General features: G+C 45.6%; 1 protein-coding gene across 3 annotated transcripts in view; it reads right to left on the reverse strand.

The window, feature by feature from the left end:
• RPE (ribulose-5-phosphate-3-epimerase) overlaps positions 1 to 26,545 on the reverse strand; it is a 198,833-nt gene that overhangs the window by 126,285 nt on the left and 46,003 nt on the right. For all 3 annotated transcript variants that reach the window (XM_069225667.1, XM_069225665.1, XM_069225666.1), the window contains exon 2: positions 21,860 to 21,939. In XM_069225667.1, the coding sequence (XP_069081768.1) occupies positions 21,860 to 21,939 (80 nt within the window). The remainder of the gene's footprint in view (positions 1 to 21,859; positions 21,940 to 26,545) is intronic.

Below are 26,545 nucleotides of genomic sequence, written 5' to 3' on the forward strand. Positions count from 1 at the left end.
GTTCCTCCTTGTTTGTTTAGATAATACATCGTTGTCATGTTGTCTGTTTTGACAAGGATGTATTTGTGGGTTATGATTGGTTGGAAAGCTTTTAGTGCTTGAAAAACTGCTAATAATTCTAGATGATTTATATGCAGTTTTGTTTGATGTATGTTCCATTGTCCTCTTATGTTGTGTTGATTGAGATGTGCTCCCCACCCTGTCATGGAAGCATCTGTTGTTATTACGTACTGTGGCACTGGGTCTTGGAAAGGCCGCCCTCTGTTTAAATTTATACTGTTCCACCATAGAAGCGATAGGTAAGTTTGGCGGTCTAGCAACACCAGATCTAGAAGGTGACCCTGTGCTTGAGACCACTGTGAGGCTAGGCACTGTTGTAAGGGCCTCATGTGCAGTCTTGCGTTTGGGACAATGGCTATGCATGAGGACATCATGCCTAGGAGCTGTAGTATTGTTCTTGCTTGTATTGTTTGGTTTGGAGACATGTGTTGAATGACCCTGTTGAAATTGTGGATCCTTTGTGGAGTTGGCGTTGCTACTCCTTTTGTCGTGTCTATTATGGCTCCTAGATATTGCTGTACTTTGCTTGGCAGAATGTTTGATTTTGCAAAGTTGACGGTGAACCCTAGATTGTAGAGGGTTTGTATGACTTGATTTGTGTGGTTTGAGCATTGTGTGAGCGAACTGGTTTTGATTAGCCAGTCGTCTAGATACGGGAACACATGTATTTGCTGCCTTCTGATGTGTGCAGCGACTACTGCTAGGCATTTTGTGAATACTCTTGGAGCGGTTGTTAAACCAAAAGGCAATACTTTGAATTGGTAATGTATTCCTTTGAATACAAACCTTAGATATTTCCTGTGTGATTGATGTATTGGTATATGGAAATATGCGTCCTTGAGGTCTAGGGTTGTCATGTAGTCGTGTTTTCTGAGCAATGGTAACACTTCTTGTAGTGTGACCATGTGAAAGTGGTCTGATTTGATGAATGTGTTTACTACCCTGAGGTCTAGAATTGGTCTCAGTGTTTCGTCCTTTTTTGGTATCAAGAAGTACAGTGAATAAACTCCTGTGTTTATTTGTGTGCTTGGTACTAATTCTATTGCATTTTTTTGCAGTAGTGCTTGAACTTCTATCTCTAGAAGCTGTGAATGGTATTTTGATAAATTTTGTGATTTTGGTGGTATGTCTGGAGGGAATTGCATGAATTCTATGCAATAACCATGTTGGATAATTGCTAGGACCCATGTGTCTGTAGTTATTTTGTCCCATGCTTCGTAATATTGATGTATCCTCCCCCCCACTGGTGTTGTGTGGGAGGGGTGAGTGACGTGTGAGTCACTGCTTGTTGGTAGTGGTTTTGGGGCTTTGAAATCTTCCTCTATTTCTAGGAAATTGCCCCCCTCTATACTGGCCCCGAAAACCTCCCCTGTACTGTCCCTGGTAGGTGGGCGGTGCGGACTGTGAGGTGCTAGCTTGTGTGGCCTGACCCCGAAACCCTCCTCTAAAAGGTGTTTTGCGGAAGGTGTTATAAGATCCTCTGCTCTGCGGGGAGTAGAGTGCGCCCATGGCCTTGGCAGTGTCAGTGTCCTTCTTGAGCTTTTCTATGGCTGTGTCGACCTCCGGACCGAACAGAAGTTTCTCGTTTACTGGCATGTTAAGCACTGCCTGCTGAATTTCTGGCTTGAATCCAGACGTTCTGAGCCATGCGTGCCTACGGATGGTAACCGACGTATTAATGGTTCTTGCGGCCGTGTCTGCTGCATCCATGGAGGAGCGTATTTGATTGTTGGAAATGTTTTGACCCTCCTCAACAACCTGTTTTGCTCTTTTTTGCAGATCTTTTGGGAGATGTTCAATGAGATGCTGCATCTCATCCCAGTGGGCTCTGTCGTATCGCGCTAGCAGCGCTTGTGAATTTGCGATGCGCCACTGGTTTGCTGCTTGGACAGCAACCCTCTTCCCGGCTGCATCGAACTTCCTACTTTCTTTATCTGGGGGAGGTGCATCCCCAGAAGTGTGTGAGTTTGCCCGTTTTCTGGCAGCCCCTACCACCACAGAGTCTGGTGGCAGCTGAGAGGTGATGAATACAGGGTCCGTAGGAGGCGCCTTATACTTTTTGTCCACCCTAGGCGTCACTGCCCTACTTTTAACTGGCTCCTTGAAAATGTCCTTTGCATGGCGTAGCATGCCTGGGAGCATCGGCAGGCTTTGGTAGGAGCTGTGGGTTGAGGAGAGGGTGTTAAATAAAAAATCATCCTCTACTTGTTCCGAGTGTAGTTCCACATTATGGAATAATGCTGCTCTAGCCACCACTTGTGAGTAGGCTGTGCTGTCTTCCGGTGGTGATGGCCTAGTTGGGTATGTGTCTGGGCTGTTATCAGACACTGGTGCGTCATACAAGTCCCACGCATCCTGATCTTGGTCATCGTGGCTCATGGCGGTGTGAGCTGGCGAATGTGACGGGGTGTAAGTTGGCGAAGCCGGAGTTACAGGTGGAGGCGAGGGAGGAGGTGTTACCTTTTGTGCTGTTTGTTGCTGAGGAGTAAACTGAAGCGTTCTCTTTCGTTTGACAGGTGGAAGGGTACTGATCTTCCCAGTCCCCTGCTGAATAAAGATACGCTTTTGCGTGTGATCCACGTCAGTGGATTGCAGTTCTTGTTCAAATCTATGTTTCTTCATTTGAGAAGACATAGAATGCTCTTCAGTGTAGGAGCCAGAAACAGGGTCTGATGTCGCTTTTTTCGGCTCCGAAAACCCAGTCGATTGTTTTTTCGGCTCCGAGGTAACCTTCCTCTTTTTCTGTGCCGAAAATTCCTGGCCTCTATGGTCTTCGGCGCCACTGTCTCGGCGTCGATCCGTGTCGACACCGAATTCTCGGTGTCGATGCTTCTGTTTAGCACTCTCTCGGTCCCGAGGAGGCTGCGTGCCGGTGTCTCGACCGAAGTCGGACGATCTCGACACTGAATGGGCCTTTTTCGGTGCCGATTGTTGGTCACCGAGAATTTGGGTGGAGCCATGGCCGGTTGGCAGTGGCGTCCCCTGGGCCTTCTTTCCTTTTTTAAGGTTTGATCTCGACGTCTTACTCACAGTTCTTGTAGAGTGTAGCTCGTCGGAGTCTGAGTCCTGGATGGAAAAGGATTCCTCCTGTCCCTCTTCTGTCTCGAACTGTGGACGCTCTTTTGGCGTGGACGCCATCTGGAGTCTTCTCGCTCGACGGTCGCGCAGAGTTTTTCGGGACCGGAACGCCCGACAGGCCTCACAGGATTCTTCGCTGTGCTCGGGTTACAGGCACAGATTACAGACCGAGTGTAGGTCCGTATAAGGATATTTGTTGTGGCATTCGGGGCAGAATCGAAACGGGGTCCGATCCATCGGCGTTGTCCTCCACGCGGTCGGGCCGACTAGGCCCCGACGGGGTGCCGAAATCTACCCCGAAGGGCACCGAGGCGCTTCGATGTTCAACGCGTCGTCGTATGTGTCTATCTCTAACCGGATCGCAACGATACCGTCGAAAATCTTCCGTCTTCAGCTATCTTTCCGTTCCGAAACTCGGAGCGACAGGAACACGTCCGAACCCGATGGCGGAAAGAAAACAATCGAAGATGGAGTCGACGCCCATGCGCAATGAGCACAGAAGGTGGAGTCACTCGGTCCCGTGACTCGAAAACACTTCTTCGAAGAAAAACAACTTGTAACACTCCGACCCAACACCAGATGGCGAGCTCATGCATACCATGTGTATCTACAGCGACAGATGCCATCGAACATATATTTTTCTCTCAACTGATGGCTTCCGTTGGGCCCAAGCGAAGGGTGTGCCGGCTGTTCACGGAGTCCTCCGTATTAACCTCCACAATTCCTCTTCCGACTGTAGGAAAGGCGCTGGCATCATGCCATCAAAGACAGCAGAGTATTCTGCTTTCCACTCGCAGTTTATTGTGCCACCAAAGAAACCACCTGATGCATTTTAGCCAGAATGCGTCTGGTGGTTTCTTTCTGACACAATAAACTGAGTGGAAAGCAAAATACTCTGCTATCTTTGATGCACAATGCCAGCACCTGTCCTACAGGCGGGGGATGGATGGATGGATGATTATATATATATATATATATGGAAAATGTCACTTACCCAGTGTACATCTGTTCGTGGCATGAGACTCTGCAGATTCACATGCTTTGCACATCCCGCCATCTAGTGTTGGGCTCGGAGTGTTACAAGTTGTTTTTCTTCGAAGAAGTCTTTCGAGTCACGAGATCGAGGGACTCCTCCCCTTTCGGCTCCATTGCGCATGGGCGTCGACTCCATCTTAGATTGTTTTCCCCGCAGAGGGTGAGGTAGGAGTTGTGTATTATAGTAATATTGCCCATGCAATGGAGTAAACATGTATGTACATAATGTAGTTTAAAGTGATATATTTACAAATTTACAAATGTTCAAGATCAACTTCGAAACGGCTACAGGCTCCCGGGGAGGCGGGTGGGCGCATGTGAATCTGCAGCGTCTCATGCCACGAACAGATGTACACTGGGTAAGTGACATTTTCCGTTCAATGGCATGTGTAGCTGCAGATACACATGCTTTTCATAGACTAGTAAGCAGTTATCTCCCCAAAAGCAGTGGTTCAGCCTGTAGGAGTTGAAGTTGTTTGAAACAACGTTCATAGTACTGCTTGTCCTACTGTGGCTTGTTGTGCTGTTAACACATCCACGCAGTAGTGCTTGGTAAACGTATGAGGCGTAGACCATGTGGCTGCCTTACATATTTCAGTCATTGGAATGTTTCCTAGAAAGGCCATGGTAGCACCTTTCTTTCTAGTTGAGTGTGCCCTCGGTGTAATAGGCAGTTTTCTTTTTGCTTTGAGATAACAGGTTTGAATGCATTTAACTATCCATCTAGCAATGCCTTGTTTGGAAATTGGATTTCCTGTATGAGGTTTTTGGAAAGCAACAAATAATTGTTTTGTTTTCCGAATATGTTTTGTTCTGTCAATGTAGTACATTAACGCTCTTTTGATGTCTAATGTATGTAGTGCTCTCTCAGCTACAGAATCTGGCTGTGGGAAGAACACTGGTAGTTCTACTGTTTGATTCAAGTGGAACGGTGATATGACTTTTGGTAAATATTTTGGATTTGTCCTTAGAACTACTTTATGCTTGTGTATTTGAATAAATGGTTCTTGTATGGTAAATGCTTGGATTTCACTAACTCTTCTTACAGATATGATGGCAATTAGAAACGCAACTTTCCATGTTAAATATTGCATTTCACATGAGTGCATGGGCTCAAAAGGTGGCCCCATGAGTCGTGTTAAGACAATGTTGAGGTTCCATGAAGGAACTGGTGGTGTTCTTGGTGGTATAATTCTTTTTAGTCCTTCCATAAAGGCTTTTATGACTGGTATCCTAAACAGTGAAGTTGAGTGGGTAATTTGCAGGTAAGCTGAAATTGCGGTAAGATGTATATTAATGGATGAAAAAGCGAGTTTTGACTTTTGCAAATGTAGCAAGTAGCTTACGATGTCTTTAGCAGATGCGTGTAAGGGTTGTATTTGATTATTATGGCAATAATAAACCAACCTTTTCCACTTATTTGCATAGCAATGTCTAGTGGTTGGTTTTCTGGCTTGTTTTATGACTTCCATACATTCCTGTGTAAGGTCTAAGTGTCCGAACTCTAAGACTTCAGGAGCCAAATTGCTAGATTCAGCGATGCTGGATTGGGGTGTCTGATCTGTTGATTGTGTTGAGTTAACAGATCTGGTCTGTTTGGTAGTTTGATATGAGGCACTACTGAGAGGTCTAGTAGTGTTGTGTACCAAGGTTGTCTTGCCCAAGTTGGTGCTATGAGTATGAGTTTGAGTTTGTTTTGACTCAACTTGTTTACTAGATATGGAAGGAGTGGGAGAGGGGGAAAAGCGTATGCAAATATCCCTGACCAACTCATCCATAACGCATTGCCCAGAGACTGATCTTGTGGGTACCTGGATGCGAAGTTTCGGCATTTTGCATTTTCTTTTGTTGCAAACAGGTCTATTTGTGGTGTTCCCCAATTTTGGAAGTAAGTGTGTAGTACTTGGGGGTGAATCTCCCATTCGTGGATCTGTTGGTGATCCCGAGAGAGATTGTCTGCTAATTGATTCTGAATCCCTGGAATGAACTGTGCTATTATGCGAATGTGGTTGTGTATCGCCCAATGCCATATTTTGTGTGTCAGGAGACACAACTGTGTTGAGTGTGTTCCTCCCTGTTTGTTTAGGTAATACATTGTTGTCATGTTGTCTGTTTTGACAAGAATGTGTTTGTGGCTTATTATTGGTTGAAATGCTTTTAACGCTAGAAATACTGCCAATAGTTCTTAGTGATTTATGTGAAACTGTTTTTGCCGAGAGTCCCATCGTCCCTGAATGCTGTGTTGATTGAGGTGTGCTCCCCACCCTATCATGGAGGCATCTGTAGTTATTACATATTGAGGCACTGGGTCTTGAAAAGGCCGCCCCTGGTTTAAATTTATATTGTTCCACCATTGAAGCGAGGTGTATGTTTGGCGGTCTATCAACACTAGATCTAGAAGTTGACCCTGTGCCTGTGACCATTGTGATGCTAGGCACTGTTGTAAGGGCCGCATGTGTAATCTTGCATTTGGGACAATGGCTATGCATGAGGACATCATGCCTAGGAGTTTCATTACTATTTTGACTTGTATTCTTTGGTTTGGATACATGACCTGTATTAAATTGTGAAATGCTTGTACTCTTTGTGGACTTGGTGGCAATCGCTTTTGCTGTGTCGATTGTTGCCCCTAAGTATTGCTGTGTCTGACACGGCTGAAGGTGTGACTTTTTGTAGTTGATTGAGAAAACTATTTTGTGTAGGGTTTCTATGACGTACTTTGTGTGTTGTAAACACCGTTCTAGTGTGTTGATTTTGATTAACCAATCGTCTAGGTACGGGAACACATGTATTTTTCTGCCTTCTGATATGCGCAGCTACTACTGCCAGGCATTTTGTAAAAACTCTTGGCGCAGTTGTTATTCCGAATGGCAACACCTTGAATTGGTAATGTACCCCTTGGAATACAAATCTTAGGTACTTTCTGTGTGAAGGATGTATTGGTATATGGAAATATGCATCTTTTAGGTCTAGTGTTGTCATGTAGTCTTGTTGTTTGAGCAGTGGTATTACATCTTGTAATGTCACCATGTGAAAGTGGTCTGATTTGATGTAGGTATTTAATGTTCTGAGATCTAATATAGGTCTCAGTGTTTTTTCCTTTTTGGGTATGAGAAAGTACAGAGAGTAAACTCCTGTTCCTTTCTGTTGAACTGGTACTAATTCTATTGCTCCTTTTTGTAGCAATGCTTGGACCTCTAGTGCTAGAAGATCCATGTGTTGTTTTGACATATTATGTGTTTTCGGTGGAACGTTTGGAGGGAATCTGAAAATTCTATGCAATACCCATGCTGGATAATTGCCAGTACCCAAGTGTCTGTTGTTATCTCCTCCCAATGTTTGTAAAAATTGCTTAGTCTTCCCCCCCCACAGGTGTTATGTGTTGTGGATTTGTGACTTGGAAGTCACTGTTTGTTTTGAGGAGTTTTAGGGCTTTTGAACTTCCCTCTATTCTTTTGGAATTGTCCCCCTCTATATTGCCCCCGAAAACTTCCCCGCTGATATTGGCTTTGATAAGTGGGCCTTGTTTGTGAGGTTGTGGGTTCTGTTGCTTGTCCTCGAAACCCCCCTCTAAACTGTGTTTTGCGAAATGTGCCTCTGCTCTGTGGGGAGTAGAGTGCGCCCATGGCCTTGGCCGTATCAGTGTATTTTTTAAGTTTTTCTATAGCAGTGTCCACTTCCGGCCCAAACAACTGCTGTCCATTAAAAGGCATATTCAGCACGGCTTGTTGTATTTCCGGCTTGAATCCTGACGTACGCAAGCACGCGTGTCTCCTTATTGTTAAAGCAGTATTTACTGTCCTTGCAGCTGTATCTGCTGCATCCATTGCTGACCGTATCTGATTATTTGAGATACTTTGTCCTTCCTCCACCACTTGTTGTGCCCTTTTCTGGAACTCTTTGGGTAAGTGTTCTATGAAATGCTGCATTTCGTTCCAATGAGCCCTATCATATCTTGCCAGAAGTGCTTGTGAGTTGGTAATGCACCATTGGTTTGCTGCTTGTGCTGCAACCCTTTTCCCAGCAGCGTCAAATTTGCGACTCTCCTTGTCTGGAGGTGGTGCGTCTCCCGAGGTGTGAGAGTCTGCTCTCTTGCGAGCTGCCCCTACTACCACAGAGTCTGGTGTTAATTGCTGCGTGATATACACAGGGTCTGTAGGCGGTGGCTTGTACTTTTTCTCCACCCTTGTAGTTATGGCCCTGCCCTTCACAGGCTCCTGAAACACCTGTTTGGAGTGTTTTAGCATTCCAGGAAGCATAGGTAAGCTCTGGTATTGGCTATGAGTGGAGGATATTGTATTAAACAAAAAGTCATCTTCAATTGGTTCTGCATGCAAGGTGACATTATGAAATGCCGCTGCCCTTGAGACCACCTGCGTGTAGGATGTACTGTCCTCAGGTGGGGACGGTCTCGCTGGGTAACAGTCTGGGCTGTTATCCGATACTTGCGCATCATAAAGGTCCCATGCGTCGGGATCGTCCTGGCTCATTGAAGTATGTGTTGGGGATTGCATCAGTGGTGGAGTGACTACCGGTGATGTGTGCATTGATGGTGGTGGAGATGGTGGCGGAGTTGTTTGTCTTGCCACCTTTGCCTGTGGCTGCTTGTCCTTTTCTTGAAAGGAAAGTCTCCTTTTTATTTTAATTGGGGGAAGAGTGCTGATCTTCCCTGTGTCCTTTTGAATGTGGAGCCTCCATTGAGTGTAATCTGGCTCCATTGATTCTAGTTCTTGTCCGAACTTATGTCCTTGCATTTGGGAGGACAATCCCTGTTCCTCTGTGTAGGAACTTGATTTCGGTTCCGAGGCTGGATGTTTCGGAATGGAAACCTTTTCGGTAGCCTTTTTCGGCTCCGAAGACACTCTTTATTTTCGGCGTCGTGGTCTCTCGGTGCAGACCCATTTCGTTGCCGCTGTCTCGGTGCCGAACTTGCTCGGAGCCGCTGTCTCGGGCTCGAGATTGCTATCGGATGACTTCGACACAAGCGTGCCCTTTTTTCGGTGCCGATGATCGGTCACCTATTTTACGGGTTAAGCCATGGCCTGCTGGCGGTGGCGTCCCCTGGGCTTTTGTGGTCTTCTCGTGAGTTTTATGTTTTGACGTCTTACTCACGGTTTTAGGCGTTTCTTCGGGATCGAGCTCGTCCGAGTCCGACTCCTGGATGGAGAAGGTTTCCTCTTTCTCCTCCAAATGCCTTTGTCCTGTCGGCGCCGACGCCATTTGCAGTCTTCGCGCTCTTCGGTCTCTTAATGTCTTCCTCGACCGAAACGCTCGACAGGCTTCACAAGTATCTTCTTTGTGTTCTGGAGACAAACACAAGTTACAGACCACGTGCTGATCTGTATACGGATACTTGTTGTGACATTTTGGGCAGAAGCGGAATGGGGTCCGTTCCATCAGCCTTGAAGAGACACGTGGCCGGGCCGACCAAGCCCCGACGGGGGATCGAAAAAACCCCGAAGGGCCACCGAAGCTCTTCAAAAGTCAGTGTTGATCTGTAATAACTAACCCGATACCGAACGCAGACAATACCGTCGAATTTTCCGAGATTCTAACTAACTTTCCTAACCGAAACACGGAGCGAAAAGGAACATGTCCGAACCCGATGGCGGAAAAAAAACAATCTAAGATGGAGTCGACGCCCATGCGCAATGGAGCCGAAAGGGGAGGAGTCCCTCGATCTCGTGACTCGAAAGACTTCTTCGAAGAAAAACAACTTGTAACACTCAGAGCCCAACACTAGATGGCGGGATGTGCAAAGCATGTGTATCTGCAACTACACATGCCATGGAACATATATACACACACACACACACACACACACACACACACACACAGAGAGAGCTATATCTATGTCTATATAAAATCACTCTTCCAGGCAAGGAACATGCACCCCTGTTGCTGCTTTTAAGAAGCACCCCAATAAAATGAGCAACGAAGATTGATGGGCCTTGACCATTACATTCTGCAGGAGTGGGCATTTCTTGCTTGGAAGAGAGGTTTGGTCTAAGTGGTATCCCCAGGTGCTTCGCCCAGACGTGCAACAATGCAGAGAATGTCCTGGCTGGGAGGAAAAGTGAAAAGTTGTTTTTTTGTTAATAAATTACTTGTTATTTTGGTTACGATTATTTTGCTCCTCTTTGCTAGGCACACTAAGCTTACAAAGTCATTCTTACCTTGAATCGTTAAGATAACACAGAAGGCTGTAGAAAGGCACATTGAAATCGGCGGTTCTATTGTAAATTCTGTATGATAGTAAAGCAGGGGTGTTCAGCATACATTCAGGAAGGCAAGATACATGCCAGATTTTGTGGATATCCATAGAAGATAAATGTGTAAATGACTAATTGAAATAGAATTCACATAATCAGTGTCTGTCCTGAAATGAAATTCTTGCAAGGGTTTGGCTCAGCTGGCCCTAGGTGGGAAACCTCTGCACTACAGCACTGCTCAGAAAACATATGTCTGAACACTAACTCTCAAGCAAAAGCACCATAAAGATAGTAGGTCAGCTTCCTGCCAGACTGGGACAACTTTACTTCGGTTGGTTTTTCTACTTCCGAAATGAAGAGTCGGTCACAGAAGAGTTTCGGAGTTAAAAGTTAAACCTGTGAGGCAAGCATTTCTTGACACTGTTTTGGGGCGTTTTACCTGTGACATACTGTCATACCCGTTCTGCAATCAAAGAGCTTTATCCTATTCTTCAGTGCTATCTTGCTAGTTTCCTTTACATTAAGCAGACTTTGGAGAACTCATCGCCCAGGTTGTGAATGTGGAGAAGTACAGTTTCTAGACAGTCAAATTTTAGATGCATGAACTCCTATGTCATTTACATTAATACAACTTTCCTCAAGGTGCTCCAACCTGAGTCACAAGTCAGGCCACAGGTCCCCACTGACGATTTTTCAAGATCTGCACAGACAGAATCACTGGATTTAGGGAGTAGACAGGATGAGTGAAGTTACTTTACCGACAAAGGTCATCCTAGGTGCCCAACTGTGTAAAACAGTAGTTTTTCTTAGACGTATTGATTTGCATGCAGCAAGATGTTCATCCTATTGTACACTTATCAAAGGGATTCCCAGGTGGTGTCAATGCCATTTTCCACTAAAACGTTGTACAACTTACACACCAGTCAGTTACAGTTAAAGGGGATGCACCAGATCTGTGGTGGAAGTACATCTGAGGGGTACAACAGTTCACATACCAATTTACAAGCTCTAAGCACGCCGCACTCCTCTGCTACTGTCCACTTACGGACTTATCTTAGCCACAAAGCCATGGGTAGCTTTATCCCCTGCAGCCAATAAACGCCAATTGATCTGTCTGCTACCAACATACACATGGCTATGAATCGGAGTCTCATCGTCCCCTAATGTGACTGTGCATGAAGGCCAAGAATGCAGTTTTCTGTTACTCAGTCCTAACAATACCCCTCTAGAGAAACCTTTACTTATTATTAACTGGGCTTATTTCTTCCCTCCAATGCCAGGGAGTGGTGAGGGTTGTCCAGGGCATCACTCAGCCCAAGTAGCCTAAGCCATTACGTTGCCCTAAGGAAAACACTCAGTTTGCACCTAATGAGCCCTATACATATCTATTATCCTATGCTCAGCCCCAGATATTCTCTATTTAAACAAAAACTTATTTTACTCAGTTAACATCTAGGAACAGCATTTTAAAAGGGGTTCTTTCCAAGTGGGCCTGAAAGAAATAATTAAATCATGCACATCCCACCTAAGATGAGGAGCCTGCAGAGGACAGGGCCAGTATAGTTCAATGGCCGTGTTCGAATGTGGTACTGCACAAACTTGCTCAGACTCTTCCTGTTAAACTAGACATGGGATCTTTTCCACCATTCCTCAAACACAAGTCAGTCAAGCATACGTAAGGCAGTATGACCACAGTTTTTTTAAATGAAAAGTCGGGGTATGTCGTCTCCCGTAGCCAAATATGGCTGCATAGTCCTAGAGCACTGGCCTGTTTCCATTTTGCCTTCCTGTGGCCCTGACCGTCGTGACCTGGTACTCACCGGAGGAGGTGAACAGAGGGTTTGGGAGCAACGGTTGGAAGCAACACAAATTCTAGATGAAGGCTTGTAACAGGGTGATAGATCCAGATGGCCTCTACACCCCTCATTTTGTGACCGCATTGATTAGACGGTATCGATTCTGCTTGGACTCCCATTTTTGTAGTAGGGCTGAGCAAGACGAACGCAAACATTTATAGAAAAACAGGTTGTAAAGTAGAGTGCTCGAGGAGCCCTCTGAGGAAGTGAAAATTGTGTGGCAAGGCCTAGAAGTTAAAGCAAACAGGGTGACTACAGTTGAGTTTCGACTGAAAGATCAACTATTGATCACAGATTTGGCGAATTCCAGGACCTGTGCAGTGGGCTTTATTTTAAAGCTAAACACAAGCCTGGAGCTTCGGAGGGGAGCAATACTTCAGGTGCTGGGTTTGCTTTTGTTGCCACTTGCTGCCTCTGTGCTAGATGGAATGGAGAGAAGTCAGTGATATTTGGCAAGAGCTCGTTCTTATTTCCTGACTAATGTCTAAAGTGTTTGCATAGAAAGCTACAGTTGTTGACAATCAAGAGATAGTGGCATGGGGCCCTTCTTGCCTCTGTAGAGTTACAGGTAAAGCTCAGAGTGTAAGGTGTTGGAAAGAATAACTTTTTCGCACAGGTGGAGTCTGCAAAAGGTATTCTTGCAGGGCGTACCGAGGCTCTAGGAAACACTTTGTTTTGCCCTGGTGTTAGCAGCAAGCGTTCAGCCTCTGGGAGTAGTAGGGGGTGGCTTTAGCTAACAGTTTCAAGGATACTCCTTAGGGGTTGGAAAATGGGGAGCGCAACTGAGTTTTTTCTCCCTCATTATCTTTGAATACATTCTGTTGACTTTCCACTTTCTCTTGCTTCCATCCTTTTGTGCCCATTGAGCCACAGAGTTTTATGCATTGTGTTACAGCTGCAAAGAGCTTATTTAGTAACTGCTGGATCTTTCCTCCGAAATTCCTGTTGGTGGGAAGTATATGTCTAGTGAATAGTTATTTAGTGATTATTCATTGTACTCCACAATTTTTTCTACTTAATAACAGATTTAAACTTAAAAGAACAGCGGAGAAGATAAGCATTTCACATCCAGTTGATATTGGCTCAGGGCTTGTAGAACTGGTCAGAGAAAAATATGTGTTGGGTGGACAAATAGCAGCTGTGACAGGCAGTTCACAGAAATATCACTAATGAAAACCATCTACTTAATAAATTCTTTATTCCATCAACAGGAATATCAAGTAGTTTACTTTTTCCTCTACTGAAAAGAATAGCAAACTATGCTTTATGTGTCTTAAGTCTCAAGTAAGGGTAATGTCATATTGACCAACTAAGGGAAACTGATTATACTTTCCATGAAATCAGCAAGAACAGTTAGAAACGTCCTCGCATGCAGAAAACAAAGCAGTGCCATCTAGACACCACTAGAAAGAAGGTGAGGCCCAGATCCATACCAATGGGGAAAGTCACCAAGAAAATAGACCCGAACTGTGAAAACAAGCTCTCAGAAGCACTAGCTGCACACGAAGGGGAGACTGCTCAGGTGGATCCATCGCACCCACCTGTAACTGGTGCTACACTCCAGGACATTCTTCAGGGCATCACTGCATCACAGGAAGTACCAAAACTAAATCGATGCCCTAGGAGCTGACCTGAGCCTTAAGAAAGATCATCACTGACAACTGGCAGAGAGAGTTACGACAAATGAACGACTGGTAGCAGATATTCTTCCTCCCCCCCACCTGTTGGGAGTGCCTCACAAGTTTGGAAGACAAGGTCTAGACCTTAGAAACTAGGGCACAGGACAGCAAAAACAGATCATGCAGAACATCATCCATATTGTTGGGCTTTCGGAGTGCTCTGAAGGCACCAATATGGTGGCTTTTCTTGAAAAGTGGCTGTGGAATGAGGTGGCTCCGGAGGGCCTGTCTTCCTTCTATGCTCTTGAACGAGCACATAGGGTACCATTCCGCCTGACTCTAGCAGGGGCGCCACTGCGACCGGTGGTCGCTCATCTCTTTTGGCCCAGGCCAGGACTAACGGAGACCTCAAAGTAACAAACAGTAAAATCATTATACGCCCAGACTTTACAAGAGAGGTGCAGAAACCACGATCATCATTCCGTGAAGCTAAAAAAACAGCTCAGAGCACACGGCCAGCAATATGCAATGCTGTTCCCGGCCAGGCTACGGGCAGTGACACCAGAAGGAGTGCAGTTTTTCCAGAGCCCTTGCGAAGTACGTGACTGGTTGGAGGCCCACCCGCCGGGCCAAGGGGCACCAGATTTGAACATACATCTAAACACCGAAAACAGCAATTCTTGGGTCAGATGGTCCTGTCCCGGGGCCCTATCAGACGCGGAGGTACAGAGAGGGCAACAATGAGCATTGGAGATGCTAGCGGCAATGAGTACAGAAGATACCAGTCTCACACCCTCTCCAAATGCAGGAGCTGACGAGGACTCTGCCGTGACATCTGATTCTGGATCAGAGACATCTAGCAACCTATTACCAGTAGTAACTCCACGAACAGCTGACGACCTCATTTAGTGAAATAGGCGACCTGCCGATGCCAGATGGGAGGGGGGCTACCAGAACGGAGTAGATTACTACTGATTATAATGTCAACGACCCCAGGGCAACATCCTGCTTATGTTACATTGGCTGGATAAGGGAGGAACGGGAACAGAGTCAGGTACCGGCCATAATTTCAACCCCCACATGTCTCTTGAGTAAATGTGGGTGCACCCACACGTATGTTGTCCAGTTGAATGTTTGGATGAGTGGAGCTGAGCTGCTTGTCTTAGAGAATGGGAGTTGTGAAGTTTGTGTTTCTGTTCAAGAGGAAGTCAAAGCGCCTTGACCATGAAAATTCTGCCTTCAGAGTGGGAGGGGTACCTGGACACATGGGGACTAGCCCCACGAAAACAATAGGAGAGCCACTCAAATCTTGCCCAGTGGATACCACCTTGAGTTACAAAATACTTACATGGAACATTAGGGGGATGAGTTCTATGGCCAAATGTCATAAGGTGTTTTCACACGTCACTCGACGGGGAGTCCAGATTGCACTGCTCCAGGAGACCCACCTGGATGCCAAGGAAGGTCTAGAACTACATCATAGATGTCGAAGCCAAGTATATTATACAGCATATTCAGCCTACGTCGGGGGTCCTCATATGGATTAAACCAGGGGTCTCATTCCAACACACTAGATCGCTAGTAGACCCCATGGGCAGATATGTAGTGATCACAGGGAGATTAGATGGCCGAGATATTACAGTGGGGAGCGTGTATGGCCGAACATTGACCAAACAGCTTTTCTTTCCACCTTATCCGGAAGCCTGGCCCCGCATTTAGCAGGCTCGGTTGTATTAGGAGAAGACTTTAATTGTATTGCTGATCCTGTTTCTGATAGGTAACACCCCCTTTACGAGGAGACTCCCCAGTACACCGGGGCGCCAGGGCTTTCTCTGCTTGGCAATCTGAATGGGGCCTCTGACTCTTGGCGGGCCCATCATCCAAGAAACGGATTACTTGGTTTTACCCCCTATACAACCTACATGTGTGCGTTGACACAATCTTGTATTCGTCAGATGTCCATGAGATGGAGTACTTGTCAGAATATTTAACTAGGACCATATCAGATCAGAACCTACTTTTGCTGGGCTTGCATTGGGGTCAGTCTAGACCAACAATCCCCACATGGCGGCTACAACCCGAATCACTGGAAGACCAGGTTTTCCGAGACACAACTGGTACAGCCATAACATCTTACTTTGAGGATAATGCGGGGTCCACATAGTCTCCATTAATAGAATGGGAGGCATTCAAATCAGTGATTAGAGGACGTTGTACCTCTGAGGCCATTGGGGTACTTCGCACGATGTTGAAGGAAACTAAGACAGCAGACAGGGAGTTGAGAACTCTCAAACAGTGAAGGCCAGACCATCCAGAGCTACAGACCGAGCTCCTGGATGCCAAGGAGAAACTAGCAAAAGGAGGGCAGCGATTACGGTGTCGGATTACAAAAACAACATGGTCGGGCCCACAGAGAGAGACACCGCACTGGCTCTCTTCTGGCATGGCTGGCGAACCCAGCAGAGAGGGGAATCGGTGATCATGGAACTTGAATCTGCCCAGCACTGCAGAGTCTATAGGCAGGAAGATATTAATAAGGAATTTTACTCCTATTATTCTAATCTACATCGCCGTACTGTCAAGCCTACGTTGTCGGACATCCGACAGTTCCTGTCCCAGGTGGAGATTCCAACTCTTCCACCTCAGGAGGCTGATGACTTGGGACAAGATATCACGTTCCCAGAGATCCGTGCAGCCATCAAGGGTATGGCCCACAACAGGATACAGGGCATAGAAGGCCTCTCAGTTTAATTTTACTTAACCTATGTTGAGGACTTAGCCGTTTTATAGAGTTTGGCTAGTCGAGGGGCTAACGAATAGAGGTCACTACCACTGTCCACCCAAGAAGCACTCACTAAACCCCTTATGAAGCCAGGGAAACCAGTGTCAAGGCTTATTACTCTTGATGCTAAATATAAACTATAACATTTTCACCAGGATTTTAGCCACTCCCTTCTTTCGGCATATGCCTACCCTTGTTCACCGGGACCAGGCAGGGTTTATCCCAGGCTGAAACACTGCTCTCAATATCCGAAGACTCTTTTCGATACTGAAAACTACCTATAATAAAAAAAGAGCTGAGGTATTTGCCGTAGACACTGAAAAAGCTTGAGATAGCTTGGAAGGGGCCTGCCTCTATGAAGTATTGCAAATGTTAGGAATGGAAAAGGTGTTGCCCCTCCTTTTTGCCCTCACCATGGAGCCTCTTGCATGCCACCCCTGAATGAGAGTTGCTTTTGCTAGCCTAAAGGTGGGGAGTATATGCAATATATTGCACTCTATGCGGACAACCTCCTGTTATTCTTGAGACACAGACAGAGCCTTGGTGGGGGCACACAACCTGTTGGAGTGTTTTGGCTCACTTTCTGGTCTCCAGGTGAATTGCCAGAGACCACTGGCCTCCAAAGGGGGCCCTGAAAATACAGACACTCTGCAATGGAAACCATGTTGTCGATCATACTTAGTGCAAGTATACCATGACCCCCTAGATCTCCTTGAGGGAAATGTGGGAAGAGCCCTGCAGGGTCTCAGGAGCAGCATGGATTTCTGGAGCTCGCTTCCTTTAACGGTGGCATGGTATGGAGCTCTGCTGAAAATGGTAGCCCTGCCCACTCCCTCTATTTATTCATAACCTTGCCATTATGGATCCCACGCGTGATCTTCAGGGAACTAAACACACTTGTCATTGTTTTTTTTTTTTTATGAGGCTCAAGCCAGAGGAGGGTGTCATTAGCTACACTTCAGAGACTGGTGAATGCCATGAAGAGTCATGGCCATCCCCGACTTTGGATCCTATTGTTTGGTGGGCCACCTCCAATTGCTGACCTAGCAGATAAGAGAGTCGAACGACACCCGGTAAGGAAGTTGGCCCCCCTTCACCACATATATCCATAGCCTGGCTAAGGGCTTGCTCCGACTACGTTGCCCTACTGCGGACGACACAATGGAGTTTACGGTACTGTGTTGCTGGTGGCTTCAGCGCCTCCATAAGGCCAGACAGACAACACCCTGTTCCTCAAATATTCTAATACAATTTATGTTGGAACTTCCCCACAGAGGTGACTGGTGAAGAGTGCTGGACTAGGTAGAGGCGAGAGCAATGACCGTAAGTGCCATTTTTGAAGCAGAGGTGCTTCTGTCCTTTGAAGACTTTCGATCACAATTCAGATTGTCTCAGGGACACTTCTTAGTACATGGGGTGATCACAAGAGTGATTGGCAGACACTGTAAACAAGAGCTGACAGAATCCACTCAATCAGGAGTCTGCCAGTAATCTGGCTATCTCGTCGGGAACGTGAAAAGCTGTTTACACAGGAGGCTGCAGGGGGACTCAATGCTACCCTTAAATACCAATGGGAGGAGGACCTAGAAACCCCCATCTCAGATGAGTACTGGCAGACTATTCTAGTGCACATACCCAAGGTGTCCAGAAACGCCAGATTTAAGCTCATTAAATTTCTATATACTCCACAGACCATACCTCACCCCGGGGAGGCTCAGCCGTCATTTTGGAGTGGAGTATGCCATATGCCCAAGATGTGGGGAGGAGGCTGTCAAATTCCTTCATATGCTCTGGAGCTGTACACACTTGAGAGAATACTGGGAAGCCATTACGAGAACGCTCATTGAAAAGGATATTACATGCATTAAAGACATTGCCTATTAAGTTGGTTCCCACACTGCAAAAATGAAAATCACTAGCCAGTTCCAAAACTTAGTGTTTCTCATAGCTAAAAGGGAAATCAGTAGAAACTGCAAAGACCTGAGGGGACCCAGATTTGCAACTTGGAGACGACAGGTGATGAAACAGGCAGGTTACAAGAGTATAGTCTTGACTTAGAAGCCAAGCGTGGCCAGGGCTCCCTTGACAGCCAGGGCTCCCTTGACAAAGCATGGGCTTGGGACACCCTGGTACATGCACTGGTGACCCTGTACCCCTACTGTACAGTAGATAGGCCATCTACCTCTTAGATGTGACATCAGTAGGGTTTCTTAAACTCAAAAAATTGGGCACTACACATACACCAGACATCAAGGAGGATGAATGCTGGTTCACATTATGACCATGATCATTTAACCGGACAAACCCCTTCCACTACCATGTAGGAGGTTGTATCTAAATGGACAGATGGGGTGGGGCGGGGGGAGTCATGTTCATGAGAGTTAAGTTATTTTTCGAACAACATTGTATAGATGAGGTTGACCGACTGAGTCATCCCGCAACCAAATGGACTATTCACCGGCATCTCTACACATTAATGAAACATGCATAAAATGCTATAGTGTGATACTTGACAACTGATTATATTACTCTGATGATAAGACCTGTTTTAATGTAAGCTTAGGGCAACTCCCGCCATATACTGCTGCATACCAGCTGAAAACCTAATAAAATGTGTTTATAAAAAAAAAAAGAGCAAGCGGGAGGCGAGGAAGAACAAAATATGGGTAAACAGAAGGAAGGAATATTGAATATAAGGAAGGGTTAATGAATGGACAGAAAGGCAAGCGGAAGGACAGATCATTTGAGAGAGGCATTCTCTATCTTAGCCCACGAGGGGGCACAAAACCATTGTGGTTTTGAGATGCACTAAGGGACACATAAGAGAAAATATCTGGTGCCCATGGATAGATCGCGATGTTGGGAAGAAAGTGAGGGGTTGCATTTCATGTGCTTGGAGTGGTGGGTTCTAGAGAAAAGGAAGTTATCCTCCTGATGTAAGCAACGGAAGAGCGGTCATAGAGGAAATTAGCTTTGAGTATCTCACACATTTTTTTGTAGAGTGAAAAGTCCTGCTAAATATGCATTATGGTACTCGATTACTTTTTGCATTGGTCGGGGTTATGATCTGTCAAGGAAGTTACTATGAGGGTTGTCTCTGACTTCTTGGAGTAGTTGTTTTTTAAGAACGTCTTCACGAACTTTCAGTGACTGACAATGGGGCGTAATGGGTTTCCAAGGATTATTTTTGCCACATTTTTATTAGAGTTCTAGATATATTGTACATCCATATCAGAAGAACAGTAACATCCCTTGTATAGGCTCACAGTGACAAAGTTGGAATTGGTATCCATGAAATAATAGCATGCATTAGATTTACTCAACTTTAAACGGGATGGGGCACCCATGGTCAGACTGAGCCCCCATATAGGAACCTACCACCAAAACCCTCTACCAAGCATATCCCATCTCAGAGGGTTAGCAATCAGTCATCTTCTGCAATTAGGGGGCAATTTTTCAATATTTGGTTTCATGATTGTGTGTGTTTTGGGTTGCTTAGACCTCTCTGAACCTCCAAATTCAGCACAACGCCTTCACATTCACTCCATTTAGACAACTCGCGTCTCCTTGCTTGAATGGTAGGGTCTATGGGGGACCTCCAGAACATGGTCCGCTGCAGGACAAGAGCCGAATCAGTGAATTTAGTAATGATTATCTTGGCTTTAGGTTTTGAGATCAATCCCAGTAGACAGACCAATGGATTCTTATCTAAATTCAAGACTGTGGCTGTGTTAATTTGGTGCAGCATTTTGTCCCAGTATCATTTGATAAAAGTCTACTCCTTACACTTGAGATCTAGAGCAGGCCGCTCGGGTTCCAGTGAACATAATGTTGATACACTATGGGGTAAGGTATACCATATGTCGATAAGAATACTGAATTGGTCTGAATCAAGTATTACGGTAGGAATGAGGAGTCTAGGTCAGTATATTCATCTAACAAGTGCCAGGCTCATGTCAGAAGCCTAGAGTTCTTGGAGATTAGAGAGGTCACACTTGGCCTAGGAGAGCAGGAGTCCTCTAAAGGATAGTGATCGCTCTTGTTTGTTGGGACATAGTGCAAATAGTCTTCAGACAATTGTGTTCAGGTAGTTCTAGTCCCTCAATTGTGCTCATGTAGTTCTAGTCCCTCACTGCCCCATGCTCAGACAGCATGTGTGACTGCAACATACAGTAAGAAATGTCACGGTGGGAGGGGAAGTTCATGCATCAAATCTTGAACTTTTCAGTTGCCTACTCCCATACCAGTAACCCAAAATGGCCATGCCCCTTCACTCCCAGTCACATTGGCTAGGCCAGTCACTTTTGTGTGGAGGTTGCAGTAGGACTTATAAAGGCAGGTCTTTCGCATAGGGGACTTTCCTACCAGTGCGTTGTAACACCCTGGCCCACGCAAACTGAAGGGAACAGAGAAGTTCCCCTCCAAGCTCTCATGCTGTTACCAATAAGGACAGCAGGATAGCGCAGGTTTGAGTAAAACCTTGATATGTCAGCTGACCCACCCCAGCAGATATCCCTCCAGAAAGCTTCACAATTCAGCTGTGGAGCAAGACCGAGTTAATATCTGGTACTGCTAACCCACCCTCATCGGTGGGAGGCAGGTTTTCATTTAGGGCAATCCAATAATGTCCTGTCCCGATTTGAAGGGGATCAACAGGCTGTTTCTCATTGAAAAGGGAATTGGGGAGATGGATTGAGAGGATAGCAAAATAATAAAGAAGACGAGGAAGAAATATCTTCGATAAATCGAAAAGAGAGAAAAAGAGAGGAAAAGAGAGAGACAATTATGCATATAAAAATAGGACACAAGAAGGATGGAGGGTAAGGTGTGTGGACACTATACGGAGGTCAAAACTGCCTTCTGTGCCAAATCAGACATATGAACATAATGTCATAGGTAAATCATGCATCCAAAAATACAACTGTGTGCTCTATTGTTGAGCAATGATATCTATGGTAGATGTTTACTTGTGCAATTTTTCAACATGCATTTGAAAAAATATTTTTGGAAATCTAAACTTAAAGAATGTCCAGGAAATACTTAATTTTTAACTGTTTGAAGCACTACCATGTAGAAGTTTTTCAATATATCGTACAGGGGTCTAGCAATTAATTCAGAACTACACAAAACACCTAAGCTCTGCAGAAAACCTAGCTTAGTTCGCAAGAGAATCATGCAAAAAATAACAGCAGGATAAAAGAAAAATGCACTTCTTACCAAAGAAAGGATCTTTTCCCAGGTTCTTTCTCAAGCACTCCACTACTGGATGGCCAAAGGTGATATTTGGAACAAAATGCCTACATAAGGACAGAAAGAGCATTCCTGATGGTGGATTCTGAAATTATGTTATGACAATCACAAGCAAATTTCTTGAAGGTGCATATACAAAAAAAGCTGGCAAAGGAGGACCTTAAAATGGAAACACTTGCTGGTGAGGAAACAAATCCTTAAAGAAAATGATTTACCATCATATAGAACCATACAAATACTCTTCTGACCCAGTTGTAACTTATGAGTATCCACACAAGTGAATTTTAATAGTCAACTAACTTGAATTTTCATGTGGTTGACACTCACTAAATTAGCCTGCAGCTCTAAAAGGTTATCTAGAAAAACACTTATTCTTGGCCCAATCATAGGGGCTTATTTAGCACCAGGTAGGCTATATTTTGGTTCAGCCAGTGCAGCAGGGGCTGTGTTCAGTGCTTTTTGTTTCTCAAAAACAGAATCCAATGTAGTAGGTTATTTTTGTTTATATATATATATATATATATATATATATATATATATATATATATATATATATATATATATATATATATATATATATATATATATATATATAAAATGTCAGTGGCACTCTGCATTTTATTTTTCAAAGCTTGCAACAGTTATTTATTTGTTTTTCCTGTTTGGTACTGTCAGGCATTCCATGGTGGCCCCAAAGAGGCAAAAAGAACATAGGAGCGTCAGTCCTAAGTGAGGTATTTTGACTAATGGCCCAATTTTAGCCAAAGGTTGAGACCTGCAGAGAGCCAGTGAAAACTCCACTTGTAAAAATAGGACTGTTTGTCTGACTCTACTTGTGGTTGAATACTGTGTCTTCCAAACTCTAAAGAAGCCACTTGGTCTGGATTTCAACTTGCTAATAGGCCTCAAAACCCTTTTTGAAGTACAGAACAAACTGCATCAAGATAAAGGTCAGATAGCAAACATATCTTCTTTGCCATCTTCAATGCACATTGTCCTCTAATCCTGGTATCCTGTACACCCGAGTGTTTTTTGGCATTTACAATTTTTTTCCTGAGTTGAGCACTTTATTCAAAACCACATATAATAAGCAGAACTAAAGAACACTTTTCTCATAACTCAAGCAGAACTCATGGAGAGTGTCAGACTCTATTTGGACCATACAGATCACAGATTCCCCAAACTTTCAATAATGCCAGAGGTACAGATCAGTGGGGTATTGTCGACCCCCTTTCTGATCCATAGAAGAACAAGACAGAGATGTACGCTGTCTCCCCTGTTATTTGCTCTATGGAATCCATGGCATAAAAGATAGACGACCTGAGCAGGTGTGGTTTGGGGGAGACGAGCGCATCATAAGCTTGTACACGAGTGATGGTCTGGTACAACTTTAAAACCCCCTGCATTTCTTCTTTGAGGAGGTGAACCAGTTTGAGCATCGGGCTTTCGCATTAACCTCCAGAAATCACAAGCCCTTAAGCTCATCGTCACACATCCCACACAGAAATAGTTGGCCACCAGATACCCTTTGGCATGGGCTGTTTCTTAAGTGTTGTACCTCAGCATACAGATCGCGCCCACTCGCTGCGATATGTCGATCGCCAGCTATTGCACCTTATTCTTGCAGGTGCAAACAAACCTATGCTAATGGAGACTTTACCGTCTCTCCCAACTTAGGAGGACAGCGGCCCTAAAAATGATCAGTCTACCAAGGGCCTTATTCTTGGCCCAGGCCCTTCCCTTGAAGTCCCCCACAGGCACACGCCTGTCTCTTCAGATGGAAATCAATTGCTTTGTCTGGCAGAGACAGCGGCCCCACATCAACTGCGTGCATAGCCACCGTCTGGCTGCTGAGAAGGGTCTGGGGTCCCCAACCTTCAGCACTGTTACCAGGCTGCATAACGCCGCTTCCTGGTGGGGTGGGACCACCAAGAGTCTGGAAAGCATTGGTGCTTTATGGAGCGAGCAATAGCAGGAGAGCACTTAATGAAAATGTCCTTTCTACAAAAAGAAGCAAAGGACATATGACTGTACTCCTCACCTGTCACTAGGGCCACTCTTGCGGTTTGGGACAGGGTGGCCACTCAGAAAGGCTTGATATCCTTCCTCTGACCAATGACGCCCATTTTGGGAAACTTACCCCAAGCCTTCATCCCACAGCTTTCACTGCCTGGCAAGGTGCCAGCTGCAGATCCATTGGTCACATGTTTGAGCCCAACGTGCCCCTCTTGTTAAAGCAACTGAAAACTGATTTCAGCCTTCCTGAGGCTGAACCCTTCAGTTCCTTTATGTGTGACACTGGGTCACCAACCCTGGGGGTTCACATGGCACCAAAACCCTTGGGAAAAATCACTCTTAACAAAAGATAGAGATAGGTGCGTTTTCACCCAGTAGTATGATCTCCTGCTGCAAGCCCACACTGAGGAGAAAACAGTGAGACAGAAATTCTTGAAACACAAATTGGGGCAATCCCCGGCATTCAAAGAATGGAGGGGAAAATATACCACAGGACACGTCATACAGCACGCAACACAGCAAGCATAGAAACAGCCACTACAATAGCCACATTTCGGTATCTGACACCTACTAGATTACGCAAGGGGAACCACACCCACAGTGGACATTGCTGGAGAGGATGCAGTGCCACAGGTATACTGCTGCATCTCTTGTGGTCCTGTCCAAAACTCACACAATACTGGGACTCACTGCTAAAGGACATCGGCACATACTCTGAAATTCAGGTCCCAATGCATACAGCCTGGCTACACAGATTATAGCGTATCCTTGGTATGGAACAACTGACCCTGGCAATGACACAATCTAGATGCATACCTGGAGCTGTGGGAATCGTACATAGTGTTACTCTCTGCAGAGTTTAACAAAATGACATACCCTAAATACCTGAGCCTGCTGAGACTAACTGCTACATACAATGGCAGTCGGGGGGGGGGGTCGGAAGTCAACAGGAAGGGTCATTAGACTTGGTTTGGGTTAACATAGACCGATCGCATCATCCAGGAGTGAGTACAAGTGTGGGGTATGTGTGCTAGGAAGGCATAGTTTGGATAATGTTTTGACTGCCGTTGTCACTTTCACTTATGTGACCACTTTGGTCTGGCAAACCCCCGTGGGATGCGGCCTTTCACTGCATATTGTCTGTTTGTACTAATTTTGAGCTCTGAAACAATAAAACATATTTGAACCATAAAGCCTGCTCAAGAATACATAAAAACAAGATGTTTGAGCCCACAGAGATCGCTCACACCCTTGCAACATACTTCCGGCGATATACACCTGCCACAAGATGCTGCCCCTGGATCAAACTGTAGACTTTGTAAATGCTCTGCCCCTTCAGACACTCTCAGGTGCTACCCGAGATCGATTTAATGAGGCGATTGCGGAAGGGGAGGTGGCCTCGGCCCTGGCAGGACTCCAGTCAGGAAAAGCTCCAGGCCCTAATGGACTCCCAGTGGGAGGTTTTTAAAACCTTTAAGCCCAAACCAGGTGTAGGAAGTTGGCTCTGTATGCACTATTTCAAAGTAAGGAATAGTATGCACAGAGTCCAAGGGTTCCCCTTAGAGGTAAGATAGTGGCAAAAAGATAATACTAATGCTCTATTTTGTGGTAGTGTGGTCGAGCAGTAGGCTTATCAAAAGAGTAGTGTTAAGCATTTGTTGTACATACACACAGGCAATAAATGAGGAACACACACTCAGCGACAAATCCAGCCAATAGGTTTTGTTATAGAAAAATATATTTTCTTAGTTTATTTTAAGAACCACAGGTTCAAATTCTACATGTAATATCTCATTTGAAAGGTATTGCAGGTAAGTACTTTGAATAATTACAGTAGCATATATACTTTCCACATAAAACACAAATAGCTGTTTTAAAAGTAGACAGTGCAATTTTCACAGTTCCTGGGGGAGGTAAAGTATTGTTAGGTTTTGCAGGTAAGTAAACCACCTACGGGGTTAAGATTGGGGTCCAAGGTAGCCCACCGTTGGGGGTTCAGAGCAACCCCAAAGTCACCACACCAGCAGCTCAGGGCCGGTCAGGTGCAGAGTTCAAAGTGGTGCCCAAAACGCATAGGCTTCAATGGAGAGAAGGGGGTGCCCCGGTTCCGGTCTGCCAGCAGGTAAGTACCCGCGTCTTCGGAGGGCAGACCAGGGGGGTTTTGTAGGGCACCGTGGGGGACACAAGTCCACACAAAAAGTACACCCTCAGCAGCGCGGGGGCGGCCGGGTGCAGTGTAGAAACAAGCGTTGGGTTTCCAATGGGAGTCAATGGGAGATCAAGGGGTCTCTTCAGCGGTGCAGGCAGGCAAGCGGGGGGCTCCTCGGGGTAGCCACCACCTGGGCAAGGGAGAGGGCCTCCTGGGGGTCACTCCTGCACTGGAGTTCCGATCCTTCAGGTGCTGGGGGCTGCGGGTGCAGGGTCTTTTCCAGCCGTCGGGATTTTAGAGTCAGGCAGTCGCAGTCAGGGGGAGCCTGGGGATTCCCTCTGCAGGCGTCGCTGTGGGGGCTCAGGGGGGACAACTTTGGTTACTCACAGTCTCGGAGTCGCCGGAGGGTCCTCCCTGAGGTGTTGGTTCTCCACCAGTCGAGTCAGGGTCACCGGGTGCAGTGTTGCAAGTCTCGCGCTTCTTGCGGG

Source organism: Pleurodeles waltl, chromosome 3_1 (genome assembly GCF_031143425.1).
Source record: "Pleurodeles waltl isolate 20211129_DDA chromosome 3_1, aPleWal1.hap1.20221129, whole genome shotgun sequence".
In the NCBI taxonomy this organism is placed as follows: domain Eukaryota; kingdom Metazoa; phylum Chordata; class Amphibia; order Caudata; family Salamandridae; genus Pleurodeles; species Pleurodeles waltl.